The sequence below is a fragment of the Microtus oregoni genome, unplaced genomic scaffold (genome assembly GCF_018167655.1).
Source record: "Microtus oregoni isolate MIOR12 unplaced genomic scaffold, Mior012 000009F_ref0000495, whole genome shotgun sequence".
Lineage (NCBI taxonomy): Eukaryota > Metazoa > Chordata > Mammalia > Rodentia > Cricetidae > Microtus > Microtus oregoni.
Genome location: NW_024543068.1, coordinates 12,892,917 through 12,916,050, shown reverse-complemented (window position 1 = coordinate 12,916,050; position 23,134 = coordinate 12,892,917). Strand labels below are relative to the sequence as shown.

The following is a 23,134-nucleotide window of genomic DNA, read 5'->3' as shown; positions in this document are numbered from 1 at the left end:
AATCTCCTTGGGGCTCCAGAGCATTAGACACCGGAGGGGGCACCTGGGACCAACTTCGCGGAGCAGGGAGCCCGGCGGGGGGGTTGGGGGAGCAAAAGACCCGCGGCCTCAGCCCCTCCAAAGAACCGGGAGATGACGGGGAAAGCGGGGGAAGCGCTGAGCAAGCCCAAATCTGAGACAGTGGCCAAGAGTACCTCGGGGGGCGCCCCGGCCAGGTGCACAGGTTTTGGCATCCAGGAGATCCTAGGCTTGAACAAGGAGCCTCCTAGCTCCCACCCGCGGGCTGCCCTCGACGGCCTGGCCCCGGGGCACTTGCTGGCGGCGCGCTCCGTGCTCAGTCCGGCAGGAGTGGGCAGCATGGGGCTGCTGGGGCCCGGGGGACTTCCCGGCTTCTACGCACAGCCCACCTTCCTGGAAGTGCTGTCCGATCCGCAGAGCGTCCACTTGCAGCCACTAGGCAGAGCGTCGGGGCCGCTGGACACCAGCCAGACGGCCAGCTCGGGTAGGTGAGGGCGAGGCTGCTCGCCTGCCACTCTGCTTGGGAGAGCCGCAGCCCTGCGCTGTGGGCTCTTGCCTGCGGGCCCGCGACCTCCCCCGGGAGGAAAAGTTCTTGCAGGCCAACAGATCTCAGCCCAGGCCTGGTGTCAGAGGGCCCCGGCCAGCGATCTGGAACTCAGGGTTTTCAAATTCAGCTTGTCCGACCCCCTACTCCGTTCTTGTGAACTAGTGTCTGGCCCTGCTCGATCGCATCTGTGGGTTGGGGCCCCTCTGGATGCTGAGCTCCAGGTGGCCAAGTCCTTGTCGCATCATCTCCCAGGGAGCTTAGCTGGAGGGCCCCAGCTCTGCTGCTCCGCCCGTGGCCGGGGCCTACGCTCCAGAAGCATGATGCTACTCCTTGGGCTGGCGGGACAGGAAAGCGGGGCTGGCCCTGGCCCTTGCCCCTGTGTCCAAAGTTGTCTCCTTTTCCTCCCCTCTTCTCCGTTCCAACCCCATGTATTGTTCAGCTGAGGATCGATGTCCTTCCCCTGCGACCTGGGAAAATAAAGCCACCACGGCAGCCAAGGGGCATCCCTCAGATCCAACCCAAGCGGCACTCTGTATTGGATCCCAGTTTTTCTCTGGATTAGGGACCCTGGATGAGCTCCCCTTGGCCCTTTCAGGGCCACTTTCCCTGCGGTGTGTTCCAGCTCACCGGCTCTTAGTCATTCAGATTTTTCGTGCCTTTGTTTATTATGTATTAAATGTAGAAGGGACAACAAAAAGTGGTTCGTCGCAGGCTCTCCGTACTCGAACAGAAAAACATTTCGTGGGTGCCACGAAAGAGACAGCGAACCCGCAGTCTCCAGACCTTTCCAGAGCCCGATCTCCCCTCCAGCAGGCCCCCATTCCTTGGGTCAACTTGGGACTTGGACTTGGCTGTTGCCGCAGGGCAGAGCACCTACCGGGGTCCCTGAGACCTCAGAGCCTACCTCATTCTCCCACGACCGGGCCAGTCACCGAGCCTGGGCCTTGGCCTTTCTTGCAAAGAAATTTGTTCAAAATTTCTGGCTTCAGAAACAGACCCGGGGAGGGTCAGCCCGGGCTTAGGGATGAGAATGGTTGCCCAGGCCCAGGAGGTCTTAGTAGAGACCACAGGCCACCACTGTGGAAGGTGGGGTCCTCACCATTTTTTGCGGCTCTGCGGAGCGCACTCCCCATTCCGCCTCCTGCCTCTCCGCCCGCTTTTCAGATTCCGAAGATGTTTCCTCCAGTGACCGAAAAATGTCCAAATCGGCTTTAAACCAGACGAAGAAACGCAAGAAGCGGCGACACAGGTAAGGGCCGCATGGTTCTTTCTTGCCCCCATCTCTAGCTTCCTTCTCCCGGACTGGGTCACCCAGATTTTGTTCTCTGCGGAGGGCAGATGTGAGGGCCCCGGCTGCACCAGGGCAAAGACACCTGCGTGGTTTGCCAGAGCCTGTCCTGGGGCCCTGGCACCCGGTGAGGTTGACTGTGTAAGCCGGAGCAGCCGCACCATTTCGGCTTTCTCCTTGTGCTGGAGAACGGAAAGACCAGTTGGGGGCCAAACCTGAGTTGGAAGGGTGTCGGGGCGACTCCAGACCCCTGCACTGATCAGAAAGTCACAGCCCCGGTGGGGAGCAGATAAACAAACTCCCACCTCCCGCTGGAGCCAGATTCGTGCAACCTCGGCTCTGGGCGCCCCTTTCCTCCTAAACCGCCCCATGTCTTGCCAACTCTTCAGTTTTCCGTTGCAATCGCCACCTCCCAACCCCCCCGCAAAACAAAACAAAACTCCCGGGACAGCTGCACTGCCGGACCTTTGCTTTCGACCTCTGCTCCTTTATGTTACCGAGCGGACCGCTACCCTTCCGTGAGCCTCAATTTCCTAGTCTGGCAGATGGGGAAGAAAGTGGACTGCCTGGTTCCACCTGCGGAGACCGGAGTTGGGTAGAATACACTGGTGGACAAACCAAGGGGAGTTGGCCAGCTCTAGGAGATTAGTGCATGCTTTTGGCCTTCCGGGGACCACGTACGCAGACTAATAAACAAACACACACGCTTATTTTTAATGTGAAAAGATGTCTTTAAATAGACGTTGAGTGTCCAAAGTTAAATTTCAATGGTTCTGCCCTAAGAAGTATGCTCCCTCCCTTCACCCTAGGAGGAGGGCAGACTCATTCACGTCAGCATCAACACTAATTCGTTCCTAGTGGAAATCTTGAGGTGATTTTTTTTTTTATTTTTTTAAGCAAAGGAAGGCAAGAGAGACAAGCGACTAAGTTTCTGGGAGCGCAGTGCGCAGGTCCTGTCCCTGCCTGCACTCCCCAGCTGGCCAGTGTCTTCACTTTTCTTTCTGTCCTGACCAAAGTCGGGAGGCCACAGGGACAGTTCTCTGGTTTGTGGTCCCTTCGCATCCTCTTCTCTCCCGAATTTGGTCTTAGTCTCTACATTTTCGCTCTCCCACCCCCACCCCAGCTTCTTCGTGGCTTGAATTTCCCTGGCTTCCCCCACCCTCAAAGGTCATTACTGACTCTCCTGACCTCAGAACAGATCGTGGCTTAAGGGAAAGTGAACTTCAGTTTGGGTCTCTCTTTCCTGCAGGCAGCTGCTGGCTTTAGCTCGGTTTGTTTTATTCTTTTCTCATTCCTATTCGATACTATCCTGTGCATGTGATAGCTGGGGTGTGAGGGTGAGGGTGAAGGACATTCTGGAAACGGACCTCATGGTCCAAGATAACTTTGTGGAGTGGATTCTCTCCACCTTTTCGTGGGTTCCAGGGAATCTTCTAAGACTCTAAGGCTGCCCTGCAAGTGCCTTTACCTTAATGTTTAGCCAGCTTGCCAGACCAGTTTATTTTAAACAGAATTTTTTTATTAGTCCTGTCACTGGTCTTTAAAAAAAAAAACCATCAACATCTATTAATTGAAACATTACCTATGCATCTGTGTCCGACAGGTCCTAAAGGAATCTTTTCCTGCTGGGACAAGATCAATGCGGTAGGAGCACTCTGCTCCTGCCCTGGGGGTAGCATTGAGAGCCCAGGAATGAGCACTCCCCAAATTCTGGGAGTGCTGGGAAATGCCAGGAAGGCATTAGGGCATCTTACTCCGCTGACCACTAAAAAACAAGTGAGGTGTTTTTTGAGCTCAAGTCTGTACCTAAGGTCTCTCATTTCCTTCACCTGCCCCCCTTATTAGCAGAGAACCATTCTGGGTATTGGTGGGTTGGGAGCCAGATAAAACAGCTCACCAAAATCAGAGAACTAGCTACCCTGGGTTTCTGTCTATTTCTGGTGCATGAAGGTAGCAGATAATTGGAAAGAAGAATGGCTATGGATTTCAGGAGGAAGGATAGAAAAACAAAACACACTTTCCTGAGCTTCTGTCCGAGCCCCTGGAATCCCGTGGTGGGAGATGGGCTTAGGAAAAACAAAGCAGTTTCAGCAGGACCTGGGGGTAGATTGGGGGTGCGGCGGGTGACCCAGCTCTGAGATTTTGTTCTTGGGGAAAATGTAGATCCTTTTGCAAGAGATCCTGGGCTCTGCTGCTGCCAGGAGCAGTTTAGGGCCACTGGGTGAGAGCCGGGGACCCTGCTGAAGAGTTTGTGGTCAGCAATAGGAAGAGCAGTTCTGAAGTGGGAATGAGGGAAAGTTGGGTGATGTAAGGCTTGCTTCTTCCTCTCTCTCTCTCTCTCTCTCTCTCTCTCTCCTGACCGGCCTGTACTGTGTTGATCAAACTGGCCTTGAACTTGCTGTGTTTTTCCTACCCCATTCTCCAGAGCCAGTTGCACAGAGCAAGCAGTCCCCACTGTGCCTAAATTGCCTGAATTTTGTTTTTTGAATGGACTCTTCAGAGTACAGAAAGGCCCTTACTGACCCTAAATGATCCACAGTCAGCTATCTTCTTAGGCTTTGGCCAGGCCACACCAGTTGTGTTCCTCAGTTTGCCCAGTTTTAAAAGGAACTTGCATTTGGTTGTTTAGTTTGATGATCTCTCAGGGATCTCCAGCAGAGACAAACAGAGAGCTGCGGATCTTCAAAATCCTGAAGAGTTAACTTTTTTCTTTCTTTTTGTTTTGTTTTGAGACAGTTCTGGCTAGCCTGGTGTACACCAGACTGGCCTCTAACTCACAGAAATCAGCTTGCTTCTGTCTCTGTAGTAGGATTAAAGGCATTACTACCCTACCCAGACTACGAATTAACTCTCTGTGAATATAAGCATTCCACATATTGCCATCAAGAAAATAGACAAAATAACTTAAAGCCAAACTATAAGGAGCACGACTTTCCTCTCCTGTGTGCCCTGATAATATCCCTGGTGATACTGAAGACCTTTCCATATTAACTCGAGAAATGAGGGTTATATGTGCATCTTTTCTATGCACTAGGGAAGGGGAGGGCTTAGCAGGGAGACACTGTACATATAAACCCTGTGCTGGTCCCAGGATCCAAATCTCAGAGGACCAAGAAGGGACATGCCACTTTTTACAAGTTCTGTTCATAGAAACTGGACCTGTGGACTTGCTGATGAGGGTGTAAGATAAAGGCCAGGTAAATAGAGTGGGTGTGAAATCCGTGGAAAGAGTTTGCATCTGTAGTTGGGTAGTCCCTGGTTGTGAACCCCATGATATCTGAGGCTTGTTCTTTGCACCTTTTCCTGGCGTGAGAGACTGCAGCTTTCCTCAGTTTCTTGTCATTGTTTTTTTTTTTTGTTTTGTTGTTTATTTGTTTTTTGAGACAGGATTTCTCTCTAAGTAGGCTGTCCTGAAACTCACTGTGTAGACCAGGCTGGCCTTGAACTCACAAAGATCTGCCTGCCTCTGTCTCCCAAGCGCTGGTATTAATGGTTTATCATCTCTTTAAATGGATCAGTGTGGACCATTCTGGGGGAGACCAGAGAGGGGACCAGTAGGTGCATCCTCACACTTACCTGTGAGCAGTTGAATCTGTGTGATGGAAAGTTGGAGGGGATCAGAAGGAGTGACTCCATTCTCATTGGACAAACGCTGAAATTGAAGCTGCATTTAGTCCTTAAGGAGAATCTTTACATCTGTCTGGTGGGAGGAGCTCAAGATGCAGGTCCACTGTGCCGAGGCTTCATTCATTTGATGAGATTTCCTCTTGTGGGAGAGGAAGACTGACTTTCTTCTTTTGTGTTTTGTTTTGTTGTTTTGTTTTTTGAGACAGGGTTTCTCTATGGCTTTGGCACCTGTCCTGGCACTAGCTCTTCTACAAGAAGAGGTCCGCCTGCCTCTGCCTCCCAAGCACTGGAATTAAAGGCCTGTGCCACCACCACCAGGCTGGAAGACTGACTTTCAGTCCTTCTAGAATTTTCTTCTTAACACACTTTCCTCCCAGCATGTTTCCAGAAAGATTCTGGGTAAAATGTCACTTAAAGCTAAAGTAATGTCCACCACCTGAATAATGTGGGCCCTCTTTCCTGGATAAAAAAGTGTGACTATGTGTTCCTGGTGTGTGTGAATGTGAGTGTGTGTGTGTGTGTGTGTGTGTGTGAGAGAGAGAGAGAGAGAGAGAGAGAGAGAGGAGTTGACTGTGACCGAGGCACAGGAGAGAGAAATCCTGCTTTCTCCAAGGTAGGCTCCTCCAAGTTTCCAGGGTTCTGAGTTCTGATCTTGCTCCCCACAGGACAATCTTTACTTCCTATCAGCTAGAGGAGCTGGAGAAGGCGTTCAATGAAGCCCACTACCCAGATGTCTATGCCCGGGAGATGCTGGCCATGAAAACGGAACTGCCAGAAGACAGAATACAGGTACCAGCGGCTAGCCTCTCCAGTCGCCTGGAGACATCTACGTCCCCAGAGGCGGGTACTCATCCTCTCACCATCTATGTCCTTCCCTGGGGTAAAATCATTTGCCAGTGATCGGTAAAAAAAAATAGTTTATCTAAGTCTATTAAGATGACAGGAACTTGCTGAATACCTAGCATGTAAGTGGACACCAGGTGGACGAGAGTCTTGGTAGATACTCGATAGGTCCTGCCTGCTCTCCCAAACAGTAGGCTTCCTGGGCTGGGGACGGGGATAGTTCAGTGGAGCAGTGCTTTGCCTAGCATGAGGGAGGACTCAAGTTCTATTCCAAGTCACCGCAAAAACCAAGTCAAACCTCAAACCAAAATGAACAAAATGCAGATGGCAGACTTCCTGAGACTACGTTGTGGTAGAACCATGAGGAGGCCTGGCGATGAGAGACAGAGCTGACTGGAGTGGGGGGGGGAAGCTTCCTGAGCAAGCCTATCATAGCACATGGCTGTTTTAAGACCAGAGTGAGGGCCAGGTGGTCATGGTGGCTGAGAAGGGGAAGCTGGCTTTTGCCTCTAACCCTCTTCTCTCCTCCCTATGAAGAAGCCTTGCCCCCTCTCTTCTTATCCCTGGTCACTGTACCCAGCTCAGTGCTCTGCTCATGACCAGGACCAGGCAGCCATTGTCCCTGCCCACACCTCCTGCTCAATACTTCTTCCTGGACTGACCCAGAAAGTGACTGGTACCCATGCCCTCTAGTGGGACTCGCCAAGCCCCTCCTCCTCTCCTGGGTGGTTGTGTGGTCCGTGTAACCAGCCACTTTTCTGGGTTGGTGCGTCCTCCTGTGGTAGGGATGGAGGGGGGCCTCCCAGGCACAGCATCTTCCCCAACCCAGAAACCCCAGGATACAGGAACATCATGAGGCCAGAGAATTGAGTGGGAAGAGCTGCTTCCAATTAGATCTTAGCCTCAAGTGCAAACTGCTCCAGGAAGGCGAGGAGGGTGGATTCCTGCAGCTCCAGAACTGGCCCTGGTGAGGGGATATTGGCGGGTGGAGATCAGGTCCTGACTTCCTGCTACTGTTGCCTGCCCAGCATCTTCCTCTCTGTCTCCACTGGAGGTTCTTTCTGCCAGCAGGTGTCCCAGGCGCGTTCTAGAGATGGAAGCAAAGGTTACGGGTTGTTCGGATTCTCCAACTAGAGCACCAAGGAATGGGAATGAGGCCAGGAGCTGTTTTTCCAAAAGAGATTTTCTTTCATGAGATATCCGTTCAGAATTTCAGCTCCAGGCTTTAAACATCGACACTAACAATAAACTCAATTATTCATAGGCAGCTTATGCTTATGGCAGAGACCTGGGACTGTTCCCACCCAGCTGAGTTTTAGTGGGGGAGACCTGGGTGTTGACTCTGAACTGTTTGTGTGTGTACACACGTGCATGGGGCTGGGGGTGCCCTGTAAACCTGGTTTATCCGGTCATCTCCACCCGGCCTTCATTAGCGGCAAGTTGGCCATTACATGCGGCTTCGAGGCCGCCCGTTGTTGACAGGCCCGTGTGTGCCCAGCTCCTTAGTAAGAAGGAGCCTCTGTCCCTCTAGTATGCTATCTAGTCTCTGATTGGCTGTGGTGTGGTGGGCAGGTCTGTTGGAAGCCGGGACCTCCCTGTAACTGCGCTACACACGATCCCAACAGGCCCAGGTTAGCTTTACTAAGTCACCTGGAGGTTGTCTATAGGGAGAGGTTTGAAGTCACCACAACCAGCACAGGGAGGAGAGGGCATGCATTGCTTTGGGACTGGGACTGCCAACTATGGACGGGCGGATATCGCAGAGATGAGGTCAGAGTCTTGCCAGTCTCCTGGGCACCACATAGCTAAGTGCTGCCCCCTGCAGGAATTTATGAGCGATTAAGTGGTTTTGCCCCCAGCAATTTAACCATGCGGCTTAGTAAATGTCTTGAAGTGTACTGGTAACAATTCCAGGTATCTCAGAGAAGTTTTCATGTGCCAAGGGTGTATACAGGCAATGCAGGGTGACTTCGGGGGGGTGGTGCCACTGATCCCAGAACCAGGCTCCTGGGTTCACAGCCAGGTATCGCCTCCCAGAGCCTCCTTGTACTCACGGGATTAGAGCGAACAGACCCCGCCCCTTGTGCAGGTGCAACTGGCTGCACGTGAGAGTGGACCCCGCCCCTTGAACTCCGTGAACAGAGTTCAGAGCAGTGAAGGACACGTGTCCACGCTCGCTCAGACTCGACTCTGCTGTCATTAAATTTCAGTGACAGGGGTCAGGGTAGAGACCAATAGCCCTCCTTTAGAACTAGGGAAAGGGAGGTTGGCAGCTTCCTGCGCTCAGTAGCTAGAAAGTGGAGGTAACTAGAAAGTGGTCGAACGTGGTCTGAAAACCCACCCTCTGCCTGGGCTCCTTGTGTCTGAGGGCACTGAACCCACATTTGGGAGAACAAAGGTGGTTTAAGGTCTGGGTATGTTGACGTGAGGAACTAACGTATCTGAAGATGGATGATTTATTACCACGGCTACCACTTCAGCACCGTCCCTTGCCTGCTCCAACACTGGGCCAGCAGGGGGCGATGTGCGTGTGCAAGTGTGTGCATGCACGTGTGTGCCTGTGTGTGTAAGAGACGGGGAGTCTTTAGAGTCAGGAGTTTACAGGTAGAATGGAGCAATGATTGCTTTTTGTTTTGTTTTTGTGGTGGTGGCGGCACGGGGTAGAATTTACAACCTTGGCCCTGCAGTGGTGGCACACGCCTTTAATCCCGGCACTCGGGAGGCAGATGCAGGCAGATCTCTGTGAGTTCAAGGCCAGCCTGGTCTACAGAGTGAGGTCTAGACAGCCAAGGCTACACAGAGAAACCCTTTGTATTTGCCCAGCGCCCAACCCTGAGCTACCTGAGCAGGAGGCATTATCAGGATTACCTGCCCCACCGAGCTCTGAGCTGCCCTTGATGGGATGGGAGCATGGGCCAACTAGAGTTCAGCAGTCCTAAGTAGGCAGTTGAGAAGCTTCACCCTTGCTCATCCAAGCCAAGTAAAGCCACGGTATATCTGAGACCTCCTGCCTGGTCTAATGACAATCCATGGCACACACGTGACTATGAGGCACACCGACTAACATCTTTGTTTCCCACAACTCGTTTGTAAAAATAACAATACTAGTAGCTCCCCAAGTTCTCACCTAGCTGTCAGTATTGTGGTCTGAGCAAGGCCTCTGCTGAATACTTGGCACCGCCCTAGGCGTTCAGTGCCTGGCATGCCTTGTAGTGTTTCATCACTCAACATCAGATGAGTCTGGTGTTGATTTCATACCCATTTTCTGGATGAAGAAGCTGAGGGGCTGAAAGGTAAAGTTCATAGGAGATTGATAAGAGACAGGGATTCAGAGCCCAGTTTGACTGCTATCCCATGAGATGAAATGACACTCTGTATACCAACCGTAATTGGAGCAAAGGGCAGCGACAGTGGGCCAGGCCTCCTTAGGCAGCTCCGGGCTGGGAGTGTAGTGATGTAGTACATGCTGGGGAAAGAAAACATTCTATGTCACTACAGTAGAGTTGGCCGCATGGTTCTCTTTATGAAACAAATTTAGAATATACGCTCTGGAAGCTGCTTCAAGATGTCGGTCCTTGGGAACAGGAAATGGATTTCTAGACTAATTTTATTTTCTCTGAGGTCACACATTACTAGAATTGCAAGAGAGGGCTATGTACACAGGGTTTGGGTTTTGGTTTTTCTTTTTGGAGCTAATGGCGGAACCTAGGCCCGTGCCCGTGTTTGGCAAGCACCCTGCCACTGGGTTTTTTTTTTTAGATTTGTCTTTAATTTTTTTTTATGTGTTTAACTGTGTGCACAATATCTGTGGAGGCCAAGAGAGGGTGCTGGAGCCCCTGGAACTGGAGTTTCAGACGGTTGTGGGGCACCATGTGGGTGCTGGGGATTGAACCCTGGGTCCTCTGCAGGAGCAGCTGGTGCTCTTAGCCACTGAGCCATCTCCCCAGCCTCCTTGGCCCTTTTTTAAAACATATAATTTTTTTCTTCTTTAAAATTTGATTTTTGCTTTCAATTTTTGTGTGTGTTTGGGTGTGCTTGTGATATAAATGCATTCGGGCGTGTCCTCGGGGACCAGAGAGGAGGTCATGTGTCCCATCCTGTTACTCCATGTCTTATTTCCTCTGGACAGGGTCTTTCCCTGAATTTGGAGCTAGACTGGCACCCAGTCAGCCTCAGCAATCCTCCTGCCTCAACCTCCCAGGTTCTACGATTATAGGCAAGTGCCGCACCAGGTCTGGCTCTGTTCTCTTAACCGGTTATTATGTTATTGCTCTTCCTTCCCTCCTTCCTTCCTTCCTTCCTTCCTCCTTCCCTCCCCCACTCCTTTCTTCCTTCCTTCTTTCTTTCTTTGAGACATGGTTTCTCTGTAGCTTTGGAGCCTGTCCTGGAACTCAATCTGTAGACCAGGCTGGTCTCGAACTCACAGAGATCCACCTGCCTCTGTCTCCCAAGTGCTGGGATTAAAGACGTGTGCCACCACCGCCTGGCTCTATTATTGTTTTTAATGAAAGAAAGGTACCCTAGTATAGAAAAGCATCCATGCAAAGTGGATGGATATAGTCACACTGCTGGTAGCAACTTATTGTGTGGGAAAAGGTCAGCTTGGGTTATCTGGCTAGCATTATTCTACTCTGGCTTTTAACTTTTTAATTTATTTTTATTTTTAGACATGGTCTTGCTATGTAGCCCAAGCTGGCCTGGAACTGGAAATCTTCTTGCCTTACCTCCTAAGAGCTGGGATATGAGGGATGTATCACCGTACCCAGCTACCACCTAACACTTCTAACATTCCCTTGGCTGGAGACCACTTTGTAACAGGCGTGGTTGGAGCTAAGCATGGTGGCCCATCTGTGATCCCAGCATTTGAGAGGCTAAGCTAGGAGGAACTAGAGTTCCACCATAGTCTAGGTTCCATTGTCACGGCCAGACTTGGAAACACAGTGAGATTGTTCATCCAGCCCACAAAGTTCTATCCCAGAAGTTCATGGTAGCTGTCATGGTGGGAAAGGGTTTGTAGGATCCTGGTTTAGTATGCTTACTAATATCTGTTTTATGTATACAAATATTTTACCTGCATGTAGATCGGTGCACCATGTGTATGTCTGGTGCCCTCAGAGGTCATAGAGGGTGTTGGAGCCCCTGGAATGGGAGCCACCACATGGGTGCTGGGAACTGAACCCAGATCTTCTATAAGAAAAACAAAAGCTCTTAACTTCTGAATCAGGCCTCCATTTCCTCCTTTATTATTTTTGCAGTGCTGGGGATTGAGCTCAGGGCCTTGTGCACTCACAGATAACTTTCTAGAATACCCCTGTGGCATCCCTATACCCACTGATCCAGATTTGATTAGTCTGGAGGAGAGCTTTGGTGTCTGCATTTCAAACTTTTCCAGGTCATTGCGTCTGTATGCAGACGGTGTAAAAACACCACGTCTCAGGCACAGGGTAAGGTTGTAAGTGGGCTAACAGAAGTGGGAGATAATGTAGTTTGGGGTGACAGAGGTGAGGAAGGAAGTAACTTGCCATGGGGGATAGATGCTCTGTGCAGATTCCCAGAAATGTGGGACGAGCTGCCCCTAGTGGGCATCAGAGACCATGGCAGGTTTTATGTTCGAGCCTTAACTGGATGGGATGGAAGAAGTTGGCTGAAATAGGGCGGGCGTAGGAAGCGTTAGTTGCACCGAGGAGCCTGAAGTAGAAAAATTGCTGTAAGGTAGAATGACAACATGAGTTAGAGGTCCTCCGTGGCTACCTGGCATTTCTCGAAAAGCCCCTCAAAATCAAGGTGTCATGCTACATATCTTAATTCCAGGGCTCTGGGAGTTCCAAGTTTGCCTGGTCTACAGAGGAAGTTTCAGATCAGTCAGGGCTTTGTACTGAGACTCTGTTTCAAAGGAAAAAAAGCTGGGCATTACAGCACACCCTTTAATCCCAGCGCTCAGAAGGCAAAGTAGCAGGTCTCTGAGTTCAAGGCCATCTTGGTCTATAGCCAAGGGCACATAGAGATACCCTGTTTCAAAATAAACATATAAACAAATAAATAAATAAAATAAAGTAGAGTTAAAGTTTAGTTTGAGCTAACCTGAGGCCTTATCTCAAAACAAATTAACTCCTTACACACACGCACACACAGACACATGCACACACACACACACGCACACACACGCACACACAGACACATGCACACACACGCACACACACGACGCTGAGTGGCTGTGAAATGTTAGGATCATGTTAGCAATAATCCCAAATTCATCAGCTCCCAATCAGATGATTGGATATGACGGATACCACATGGCCATTAAGCCAGACATAAAGGCATCTAACGAGCCTGGAAGGCAAACAACGGGGTGTGGGGGTTCCTGGCTACAAGGCAGGCACTTGGGAGACTGAGACCAGAAGACAGAGTTTAAAGACTTAGGTTAGAAATGCCGTTCAGTCAACAGAGTGCTTGCCTGGGTACAGGCCTGGGTCCATTTCCCAGCATCACAGAAAACAGGCCTGCGGGTTTGTGACTGTAGTCCTAGCACTGAGTAGGTAGAGGCAGGATGGTCAGAAGTCTGACTGAGATGGGGACACACTGAGATAGAGACACACTGAGATGGGGACACACTGAGATGGGGACACACTGAGATGGGGACACACTGAGATGGGGACACACTGAGATGCGGACACACTGAGATGGGAACACACTGAGATGGGGACACACTGAGATGGGGACACACTGAGATAGAGACACACTGAGATGGAGACACACTGAGATGGAGACACACTGAGATGATGGAGACACACTGAGATGATGGAGACACACTGAGATGGGGACACACTGAGATGGGGACACACTGAGATGCGGACACACTGAGATGGGGACACACTGAGATGGAGACACACTGAGATGGAGACACGCTGAGATGATGGAGACACACTGAGATGGAGACACGCTGAGATGATGGAGACACACTGAGATGATGGAGACACACTGAGATGATGGAGACACACTGAGATGGGGACACACTGAGATGGGGACACACTGAGATGGGGACACACTGAGATAGAGACACACTGAGATGGGGACACACTGAGATGCGGACACACTGAGATGGGGACACACTGAGATAGAGACACACTGAGATGGGGACACACTGAGATGGGGACACACTGAGATGATGGAGACACACTGAGATAGAGACACACTGAGATGGGGACACACTGAGATGGGGACACACTGAGATACGGACACACTGAGATGATGGAGACACACTGAGATGGGGACACACTGAGATGGGGACACACTGAGATGGAGACACATCTGAACTGGCTCTGGGCAGGTCAGGTTTGCAGATCTATTGCCATTTGAGCCTGGACTATATTGGAAACCTAGAGTTTCAGCATGATCTGCTTGGAGCTTCAGATGCCACAAGAGAGGCTGTGTGTATGAAAAGATGAAAGCCCAGCCTGGGGATGGCTTAGCAGCTGAGAGCATGTACTTCTGCAGGAAGGCCTGGATTCAGTTCCAACACCCACATCAGATGGCTCACAACCCCCTGCAACTCCAGGTCCAGGGAATCCGATGTTTTCTGGTCTCTATGGGCACCTATACACACATGTGCGTATGCAGACGAGCAGGCATGCACACACATACACATACATTTAAAAAGGAAGGAAAGCCTCAAGTTTGGAAAGCGGCTTGATGATAGAACATGTGTAAGGCCCAGGTGCCATCGCAGGTGCCTGGAGATTCTAATCTCCAGGTGCATGGAGGTTATAGCCTGGAAGTTAGCTAACTCTCCCCTTTCTGCCTTCGATAGCACACCGCCGCCCCCCCCCCCACCGTCCTCTGTAAGTCCAGCTTTGCTAACAGACAAGTGTGGGAGGACAGAGGGACAGGTAATGCCATTGATTCACCTGCCCTTTGGGCAGACCCCCATTGATTTTCTGTGTCTCCTTTGAAGTAATAATAACTAGCAATAATTGAGCACCATCTGTATGACGAGCACTGACGTTAGGCCCTTTCACTTCTTTCATTTAATCTTCAAATAATCCCAAAATGTAGCACAAGTGTCCTTCATTACCCAAGGGGGGTTAGTTCTGGCCTTTCTCCCTTATCTAAAGAGACAGAGATGGTGATGTAGTTCAGTGGCAGAGCCCCTGCCCAGCATGTGTTAGTCAGTGGCTTCTATGATTACCATGGCAAAAAGAGAGCATAGAATTTGTACATAATGTATGTACATCCTCATGTATGCTTTAAATCATCTGTTAATTATAATATATAATTGACGTAAATCCTATGTAAGTAGGTCTTACACCATGTTGTTTTGGGGAAAACAGCACACACACAAAAAGCATCTGTAGGACTAGAGAGATGGCTCAGTGGGTAAATGGTTGCTATGCAAGCAAATCTGAGTTCTGATCCCCAGAACCATGGGGAAAGACTGGTGTGGGGCATGCACCTGCAATCCTAGCGGGGCTTGCTCCTGCGATCCTAGCGAGGCATGCACCTGCAATCCTAGCTGGGCATGCACCTGTGATTCTAGCGGTGCATGCACCTGAGATCTTAGCGAGTCATGCACCTGCAATCCTAGCTGGGCATGCACCTGTGATCCTAGCGGTGCATGCACCTGTGATCCTAGTGGGGCATGCACCTGTGATCCTAGTGGGGCATGCACCTGTGATCCTAGTTTTTCAAGGTGGAGACAGGATTGTGTAGAGTTCACGGGGCAGCCAGTCTATCAGTCAGTGAGCTCCAGGTTCAGTGACAGACCCTGCCTCAAAACATAAGGTGGAGTGCAATCAAGGAAGGCAGATGACACCAACCTCTTGACCTCTCACATGTACATACATGGGTGCTTTCACATGCACACACACTCATAGACCACACACACACACACACACACACACACACACACACACACACACATCTGTACTTGTTCTTTTTTCAAACAGATTTGCCCACAGTTGTAGAGCCCACTGACATGGACACGGAAGGCCAATTGCATTTTTTGTCTGAAGAATCTAAGATCGCCCAGCACCTTTCAGTTCTGATTGCTTTTGGCTAAGATCAAGTGTGGTGATTTTTTTTAAAGATTTTAAATTAATTTAATTTATGTTGATGGATGTTTTGCTTCCATGTATGTCTGTGTACCACATGTGGTCCTGGTGCCCACAGAAGAGGGTTCTGGATCTCCTGAAGTTATAGGCAGTTGTGAGCCACCATGTGGGTGCTAAAAATGGAACCTGGGTCCCCTGGAAGAGCAGGCAGTGCTCTTAGCCTCTGAGCCATGTCTCCAGCCCCGAGTGTAGTGACTTTTAAGCTCTGAGCACTTGCTGGTTGCTCCCATCAAGACAACAGACGGGGAGCTATGAAAACGGCTCGCTCATCCCTCAGCTGCTTCCCTCCAAGACAGTTACCATTTTGATGCCAACTGCCCTGAAACAAAATCATTTTGGCCGGTCCAGGTTTCCTCCATAAATTGGAGCCACATCTGGTCTTCACAGAGAGCCAGGCATTCCAGGAACTCATAATTGAGGGTCCGGGGTTGAGCCACCAGCTGGCAGCGTGTTCCCCTGGGAGAGAGTCATGGGCAAAAGTTGATCTCCACAGTAGTGATTCATTTGCCAGAGGAGAACCAGGAAAGGGGTTCTGCTTATGAGTCCAGAACATATCTGTAAGCCTGTACACCCCCTCTTTAGTACCTAAAATGTTCTTCCCACCCGATAGCCCTGCCCCTCCCCCAGCACTCCCTGGACCATCCAAGGGTCATACCTTCCATGGAGGGCAGCCAGGAGTTCTTTGTCATCTGCACAGTCCACAATGCCTTCTCCACAATCCCGCAGTCCAAACTGTGCTGCCGCTGGGAGGTCTGTAATGATTTTAGCAACAAAGCTCACTTGGTGGTGAAAGCAGACCTTGTGCAGTGTATGGGTATCTCTCTGTGGGTGTGGGTGTGTTTGGCTGCAGAAACCGGTGGATATGGTTATGCGGTGCTCGGGGAGGAGTGGCATCAATGTGTGCTATATATTTCCTTCCTTCCTTCTTGATTTTTGAGACAAAGTCTTATTTGACCCAGGCTGGCCTTGAACTCCTCCTCCATCTGCCTCTACCTCCCAAGTGCTGGGGTCACAGATCTATGCTTCCTTGACTGGTTACATATGCTTTCTTCAAAGATTCGTTTTTGTTTCTGTGGGTGCCGGTGCCTGGGTAGACCATAAAAGAGCATTGGACACCTCTGGAGCCTGAGTTACAGGAGGCTGTGAGCTATAATGTCTAATGTGGATGCTGAGAACTGAACTCGGGTCCTCGGGAGGAGCAGCTCAGCTTATAGATTAACTACTAGCCATCTCTCCAGTCCACGCTACGTATAGTTTCTAAAATCCCAGATAGCCTTTGGCTGTAGGGATTCTGTTTAAAGAATTATGCCCTCCGTGACTTCCAAAACTCTGTGCTCCCCCGGAACCGGCTGTCTCCTGGCCTGCAGGCATATGGCTTGTTTCCGTTCCTAGTTTTGATGGGTGGAACCTGTCCTTATCTATTCTATACTGTCTCATCTGAGGGACGGCGGACGCGGAGTCATTTATATATACTTGTATACAGATTGGTCCTTTTAGAGTTTGCCTCTGTTGTGAGAAGGGAGTTTGGAACAAGTGGATACTTTGTAGACGGGGACCAAGGGCAGATGGGAGATGAGACAAGTCCCAGACAAACTTCATACTCTGATAGGGCATTCAGACACCCTGGAGAACAGGCAGGCAAACTTGGACCTAAACAGAGTGAGGCCAGGGCAGGACAAGCAGGCCGTCTTCATGTCTCGGGACTCTGATGCACACAGGACGGTCAGCTTGCGGTCATCACTTGTTTTTAAGATCTATTTATTCTGTACACAGTGCTTTACCTGCAGGCCAGAAGAGGGCACCAGATCTCACTGTAGGTGGTTATGAACCACCATGTGGTTGCTGGGAATTGAACCCAGGGCCTCTGGATGAGCAACCAGTGCTCTTAACCGCTGAGCTATCACTACTGTATATGAACTCTTTCTCCCTGAGTTTCCCAAGCGTTGGGGTACCAGGAGGAGGTTTTCTGTCTTTGCTCCCCAGATCTAAACAGGAGCAGCAGATTCTAAAGGCATGTGGCGAAAGTGTGTCTCTCCGGCAAGTGCCACCACCCAGGAAGGGTCCAGCAATGGCTTTCTAAAGCTTTGGGTCATCAGGAGGACAGAAGAATCACAGCTTCTGAGGCAGTGATGTTCCCATTTTGATTTTTTTTTAATTTATTTATTTTTGAGACAGTCTCACTATGTAGCCATGGCTGGCCTAGAACTCATTCTGTAGACCAGAATGGCTGAGATCCACCTCCCTCTTTCTCCCCAGGGCTCAGATTAAAGGCATGTACCACTGCATCTGGCCCTTTCCTGTTTTTATTTTTATTTATTTATTTATTTGTTTGTTTATTTATTTATTTTTTGGTTTTTCGAGACAGGGTTTCTCTGTGGTTTTGGAGCCTGTCCTGGAACTAGCTCTTGTAGACCAGGCTGGTCTCGAACTCACAGAGATCCGCCTGCCTCTGCCTCCCAAGTGCTGGGATTAAAGGCGCGCGCCACCACCGCTTAGAAGCTCCTGGTTATTGCAAAGGAAGAGGTCCCCAAACATGGCTTTGTGCTTTGTGAAAGCTGAGGTCTTTCGCAGGCAGGGACAAGAGAATCCCTGTACTTAACTGGATGGGCAGCGTCAGGAGCGCCCCCTGCTGGGTGTGGCCGGCCCGACTCCAGACTGTGCTGCTAAGGGACAATCAGCGCTCACTGCGCCACCTGGCGGCGATTGTGGGAAGCGCCAGTGAGTGCAGCCACCTAAGCCCGGCGTCCGAGCCTTGACTACCAGCTGCCCAGGCAGCAAAGGGTTAAGCTGTCAGCGGTGCGAAGTTAAACAGGTGTCAAAGGCCCCCATATATCTGCAGATTGAAATCAAATTCTTTGCCGTATAAAAAGATAAATTACCCAGGCGCTGCCGCGCGTCCCACTCATCACGCCAGCGCCAGACGGCAAGCAATTTTTTTTTTTTAATGTGCTAACGACCTAATCAAGCAATCAAGTCGGAGAAGATTGCAGAGTGACCGGGGCAGCCATCTGCCGGCGAGCCCCGCATTCATTTCCGCGCCCCCGCACCGGGCGGGGGCCGGGGAGGGAGCTGCCGGGGAGGAAGAGGGGGAAAAATCCTAAACAAATTAACACCCAATTTTCCCCGTCTAATTAGTTAAATGAGAAGTGTTTGGGGTCCCCCGGGGAAGGGGAGCAGCTCACGGTGAGGCGATCACTGCCTCCCCAGCATTAATTAGTGCGGGTCAATGCCGTAGCTCCCGGGAGAGAAGCCGCTTTAATTTCCCGTGATATTTCAGTGCCTGAGGCCCATCGATTCAAACTGAAATTAACTTATTTTTCAATCAGCCCAGGGCTGCCCCTGGGGGTGACTCTTCTTTTGCCGCCTCCTGAATAGAGCAGGAGCAATTTTTCATCAAAAGCTGATACCTTGGCCGCCCAGGGCGGGGGAGGGGCCCACAGGGAAGGGCGGGGGGCGCCAGAGGCGAATAGATGGAAAGCCCCCAGGAAACTGGTTTTCTGTTCCTAGTTTTCTACCCTGCGATCAAGATGGGACCAGAAGCGCCCTGGGGCTTCCAGGCCCACCGGTTTCCCAAAGAGTATCACAGACAGGCTGGGGAAACTCTGGTCTCAGGAAGGCTGCTTGGGGGAGATGAGAAACATCCTGATCCTCTGAATAGGGCTGGATTCCTGGATCTCCCCCTGGAAGGAAGCTGCAGTGGAATGGGGGATGTAGCTCAGTGATAGAATGCTTGCCTAGCATGGCAAGCCCTGGGTTCCTTCCCCAGCCCTGCAGATGGTGATGATGAAGCTGCAGCTGTAGACACCCCAAGGGACCCCAGTGTTATGCTTATTCAGCCCATACCAATCAACTCTGGGCCAGATATTCAGTCTTTGGAATGTCACCTACCAAGTCCTCTGCTAGGTCCCTATCTTCTTGGACCTAAGGCACTAGAAAACCTCACGTTCCTTTCCTGACCCAGGAATGTCACCCACCTTTCTAAAATTCCATCCGAAGTTAGGTCTGAAATGGGGGCAGCAAAGTTTGTGGCAGGCACAGATGGGAGAAGTCAGGAAAACATGGCAGATCAGTACCCAAGAAGTCTACCACCTGCTGCCAGACCCCCAGACACCAGCAGGGCCATGCCTCCAAGTATACAAGTATACCCACACTTCTGGGCTCCACAGACATATTCTTGCACTTTTCCCTCACTGTGGCAGGTAAGAGGGCAGGGAATTTGCTCTAAAAAAAAAAAAAAAAAAAAAAAAAAAAAAAAAAAAAAAAAAAAACTGCCAGAGGGGGGCTGGAGAGATGGCTCAGCAGAGGTCCTGAGTTCAATTCCCAGCAACCACATGGTGGCTCACAACCATCTGTAATGAGGTCTGGCGCCCTCTTCTGGCCTGCAGGCATACATGCCAGATAGAATATTGTATATATAATAAATAAATAAATAAATAAATAAATATTTTTTTAAAAAGCTGCCAGAACTGTTATACAGAAAAACCCTGTCTCAAACAAAAACAAAAAACAAAACAAAACAAAAAATTCTTATTTCATTTAATGCATATGTGTGTTTTGTCTCCATGTATCTCCAAGCACTTCTTGTGTGTGCCTGGTACCTTCACAGCTCAGAAGAGTGTGTCAGACCCCTGGAACTGGAGTTACAGGATGTTGTGAACTCATGTGGGTGCTGGGAATCAAACCTGGGTCCTCTGGAAGAACAGCTAGTGTTCCTAACCACTGAGCCATGTCTCCAGTTCCTGGAATTTGTCATTTTGCAAACCAGAGGGTCTGTTACAGGCATGGCCTATGGGTTGGACAGCTATGAAAGTGTCCCAATACAAAATTGTAAAGTTAATTAAAATATGATAGGGTTTAGGCTTTTTGGGGGACAGAGGGTGTTGAGACAGGGTTTCTCTGTGTATGTAGCCTTGGCTGTCCTGGAATTCATTCTGTAGACCAGTCTGGCCTCAAACTCTCACAGATCCGCCTGCCTCTGCCTCCCGAGTGCTGGGATTAAAGGTGTGCATCACCACTGTCTAGTTGGCTTTTATATTTTTATTTAAATTTGATTGTGTGGTAGTCAAGCCAGAACTTCATAGATAATAACACCCTGTTGCAACACCAGGAGGCAGGACACACCTCTACACTGAAGTGTGAGCATCTGCAAGGTCCCTTGCATGTGTGTGGGCATTCTACCTGCACACTGGGCTGCTGCCCACCTACAGAGCCTCGTTTGGAAACGCCCTTAGCCAGTCTTCCTAGACAGGCTTTGATTTAAAACAAGAAATGGATCCATGTTGCCCACGGTTGTCTCATCTTGATGCCTGCCATCCTCCCTGAGACTCCGCGACTCCGTGGAATAGGAGAGCTGGGTCAAGAACCCCCTCTGAGGCAGAGCGGGGTGAAGGCCTCGGGCCTAGGGTTTCTCAGAGCCCAGCTCTGCCCGTTTCTCTGCACTGCCAGGTTTGGTTCCAGAACCGCAGAGCCAAGTGGAGGAAGAGAGAAAAGTGCTGGGGCAGGAGCAGTGTCATGGCTGAGTACGGGCTCTACGGGGCCATGGTTCGGCACTCCATCCCCCTGCCTGAGTCCATCCTCAAGTCTGCCAAGGACGGCATCATGGACTCCTGTGCCCCGTGGCTACTGGGTAAGAGCCCGCACCCTCCCTGGGGCCCTGCCCCTGTGGCGAGGAGAGCAAGCGGGCTCCAGGGAGAGGGAACTGAACACTGGGTAGGGAGGCCTGGGTCCCAGAGACCCAACGGGAGAGAGGTCTTCCAAGCAGGCCACCCCATCTTCTGGGGCCATCCTTTGTACCTACCTCCTGAGTGTCAGGACTCCCATTCTGGAGTCACTGGCTTCCTTTGTCCTGTGAGGAGGATGTGACCCTCGCCCTAGGCTTTGTCCTCCTTCCTCTGTGACTAGTGAGCTTAAAGTGGATGAACTATCTCCCCGTGTGGGTTAAGCGAGCTCCCATGTCCCTTTGGCCGCCTCTCTAGTTTTGTCCAAGAATTTCTTTGCCCCAAACCTCCCCATCTTCTTTCTATCAACTGCCATCCGGGCATCAGCTTATCTTGGGGTCTTAAGACCTGGGATCCTGTGACAAAAGGCCAGGGGAGATGCCCTGAAGGAACAGGACAGGTTGCGGGGGGTTGGTGCTCAAGCCCAAGGTCTGGTGTAGAGAATTTCGCTGAAGACCTGGTTCCCCGCCAGCCACCCTCCCTCCCACCCCCTGACCCTGGTCCAGCTGTGGGACTTGACTGTGGTGTGTGAAGAAAGACTTTCTTCTCCTCCTTAATTCTGGCCTCTCTCTATCTTTGCTGTTTTCAGTTCAAGATGGCTTTCCCAGGCGCTTTTCTAAACCCGAATACCAACAATTCTTTTTAGGGATGCACAAAAAGTCGCTGGAGGCAGCAGCTGAGTCGGGAAGGAAGCCTGAGGTGGAACGGCAGACCCTGCCCAAGCTCGACAAGATGGAGCAGGAGGACAGGGCTCCAGATGCCCAGGCAGCCATCTCCCAGGAGGAACTGAGGGAGAACAGCATTGCGGCCCTCAGAGCCAAAGCTCAGGAGCACAGCACCAAGGTTCTGGGGACTGTGTCAGGGCCGGACAGCCTGGCCAGGAACGCTGAGAAGCCAGCAGAGGAGGAAGCCATGGATGAAGATAGGCCAGCAGAGAAGCTCAGCCCACCACAGCTGGAGGACATGGCTTAGGTCAAGAACAGCTGGCTCTGGAACCCGGAGACTCTCCTCCTCTCAGGGCCTGTGGTGCAGAGAATTCTCTCCGAGGCGAGGCCAGGCCTGGCTTCTATCTCCTCCCTACACCACAGGCCCTTGATTACCCCAGCAGCTCTAGGCACAGGCCAGTTCTAGCCGTAGTTTTTCACTATGCTGAGACATCCAGGACCTACTCCTGACTTTCAAACTTCCTCTTCCTCATCCTAACAGCCTGCCTCTGGAGCCTTCTTGCCACCCCAGCGTCAAGGTCCTACCACTCCATCCCTTGGTGACGCTTGGTTTTCAAGCCTACCCCTTACTCTCCGCTGTCTAGTCTGCTTTTACAGCTTGTGGACTCCACCCGCCCATCCCTAAAGCCTGCTACTGTGAGCCCACAGCCTGGCACAGCTGTGACTTGGACCTGCACCAGCTCAGGTGTCCTGGGCACCCCAGCACTCAGCAGGTCCCTCCCTCTCCATCGGTTCTGGTTCCTTCTAGCAGGCCTGGACCTTGGCTCCTGCTGTGTGAATATATCGCTCTGTTGGTCCATGTGTAACCTCTGCATCTTCCGCCCTACCCACCAAAGGCCAGAACCAAGACTAAACAAAGCAAGTCTCAGACTGGTCCCCCCCCCCCCCCCCCCCCCGTCCCATGCCACGCTGTGGATCACCCTCCGGCTCTTTCTTTCTCGTACCCAGCTTGCCCTAGGTTCCTCCTTTGCAGAGGTAGCAATACCATAGGTATCGGTGTACATACCCTGCTCCCTGAGGGAGGGAAAACTTCTCACCAATGCCGCGGCTCACTGTACTGCTGCGGAATTGTGCCCAGGGCACAATTGTGTTTCTGAAGCATCCTGGCTCTTCTGCCTAAGACTTTGACCTGCTGTTTAAGGCTTCCTTCCGCTAGAGCCCCTGAGATACCAGTAGTCTTAACCTTCCTAATGCTACAACCCTTTAATACAGTTCCTCAGGTGGTGGTGATCCCCCCCAACCATAAAATTGTTTCGTTGCTA

At 51.0% G+C, this 23,134-nt stretch overlaps 1 protein-coding gene across 2 annotated transcripts; it reads left to right on the top strand.

The window, feature by feature from the left end:
• Positions 1-132: 132 nt before the first annotated feature.
• On the top strand, positions 133-22,461 carry Vsx2 (visual system homeobox 2). 2 transcript variants are annotated; one of them, XM_041658799.1, is made up of 5 exons: positions 133-502; positions 1,730-1,814; positions 6,146-6,269; positions 20,876-21,056; positions 21,794-22,461. In XM_041658799.1, the coding sequence occupies exons 1-5, from the start codon at positions 133-135 to the stop codon at positions 22,117-22,119; spliced, it is 1,086 nt and encodes a 361-aa protein (XP_041514733.1). In that variant the 3' UTR covers positions 22,120-22,461. The 2 variants fall into 2 exon arrangements, with proteins under 2 accessions (XP_041514733.1, XP_041514732.1); XM_041658798.1 differs by having other exon boundaries at positions 21,737-22,461.
• The last annotated feature ends 673 nt before the right edge of the window (positions 22,462-23,134 follow it).

Bases quoted from the DNA above. Each gene is read 5' to 3' on its own strand.
- Vsx2 (XM_041658798.1), top strand. From the start codon at position 133: ATGACGGGGAAAGCGGGGGAAGCGCTGAGCAAGCCCAAATCTGAGACA. The intron at 1,815-6,145 runs GTAAGGGCCGCA...TGCTCCCCACAG, and splicing joins CGCAAGAAGCGGCGACACAG to GACAATCTTTACTTCCTATC. The intron at 21,057-21,736 runs GTAAGAGCCCGC...TGCTGTTTTCAG, and splicing joins CTGTGCCCCGTGGCTACTGG to TTCAAGATGGCTTTCCCAGG.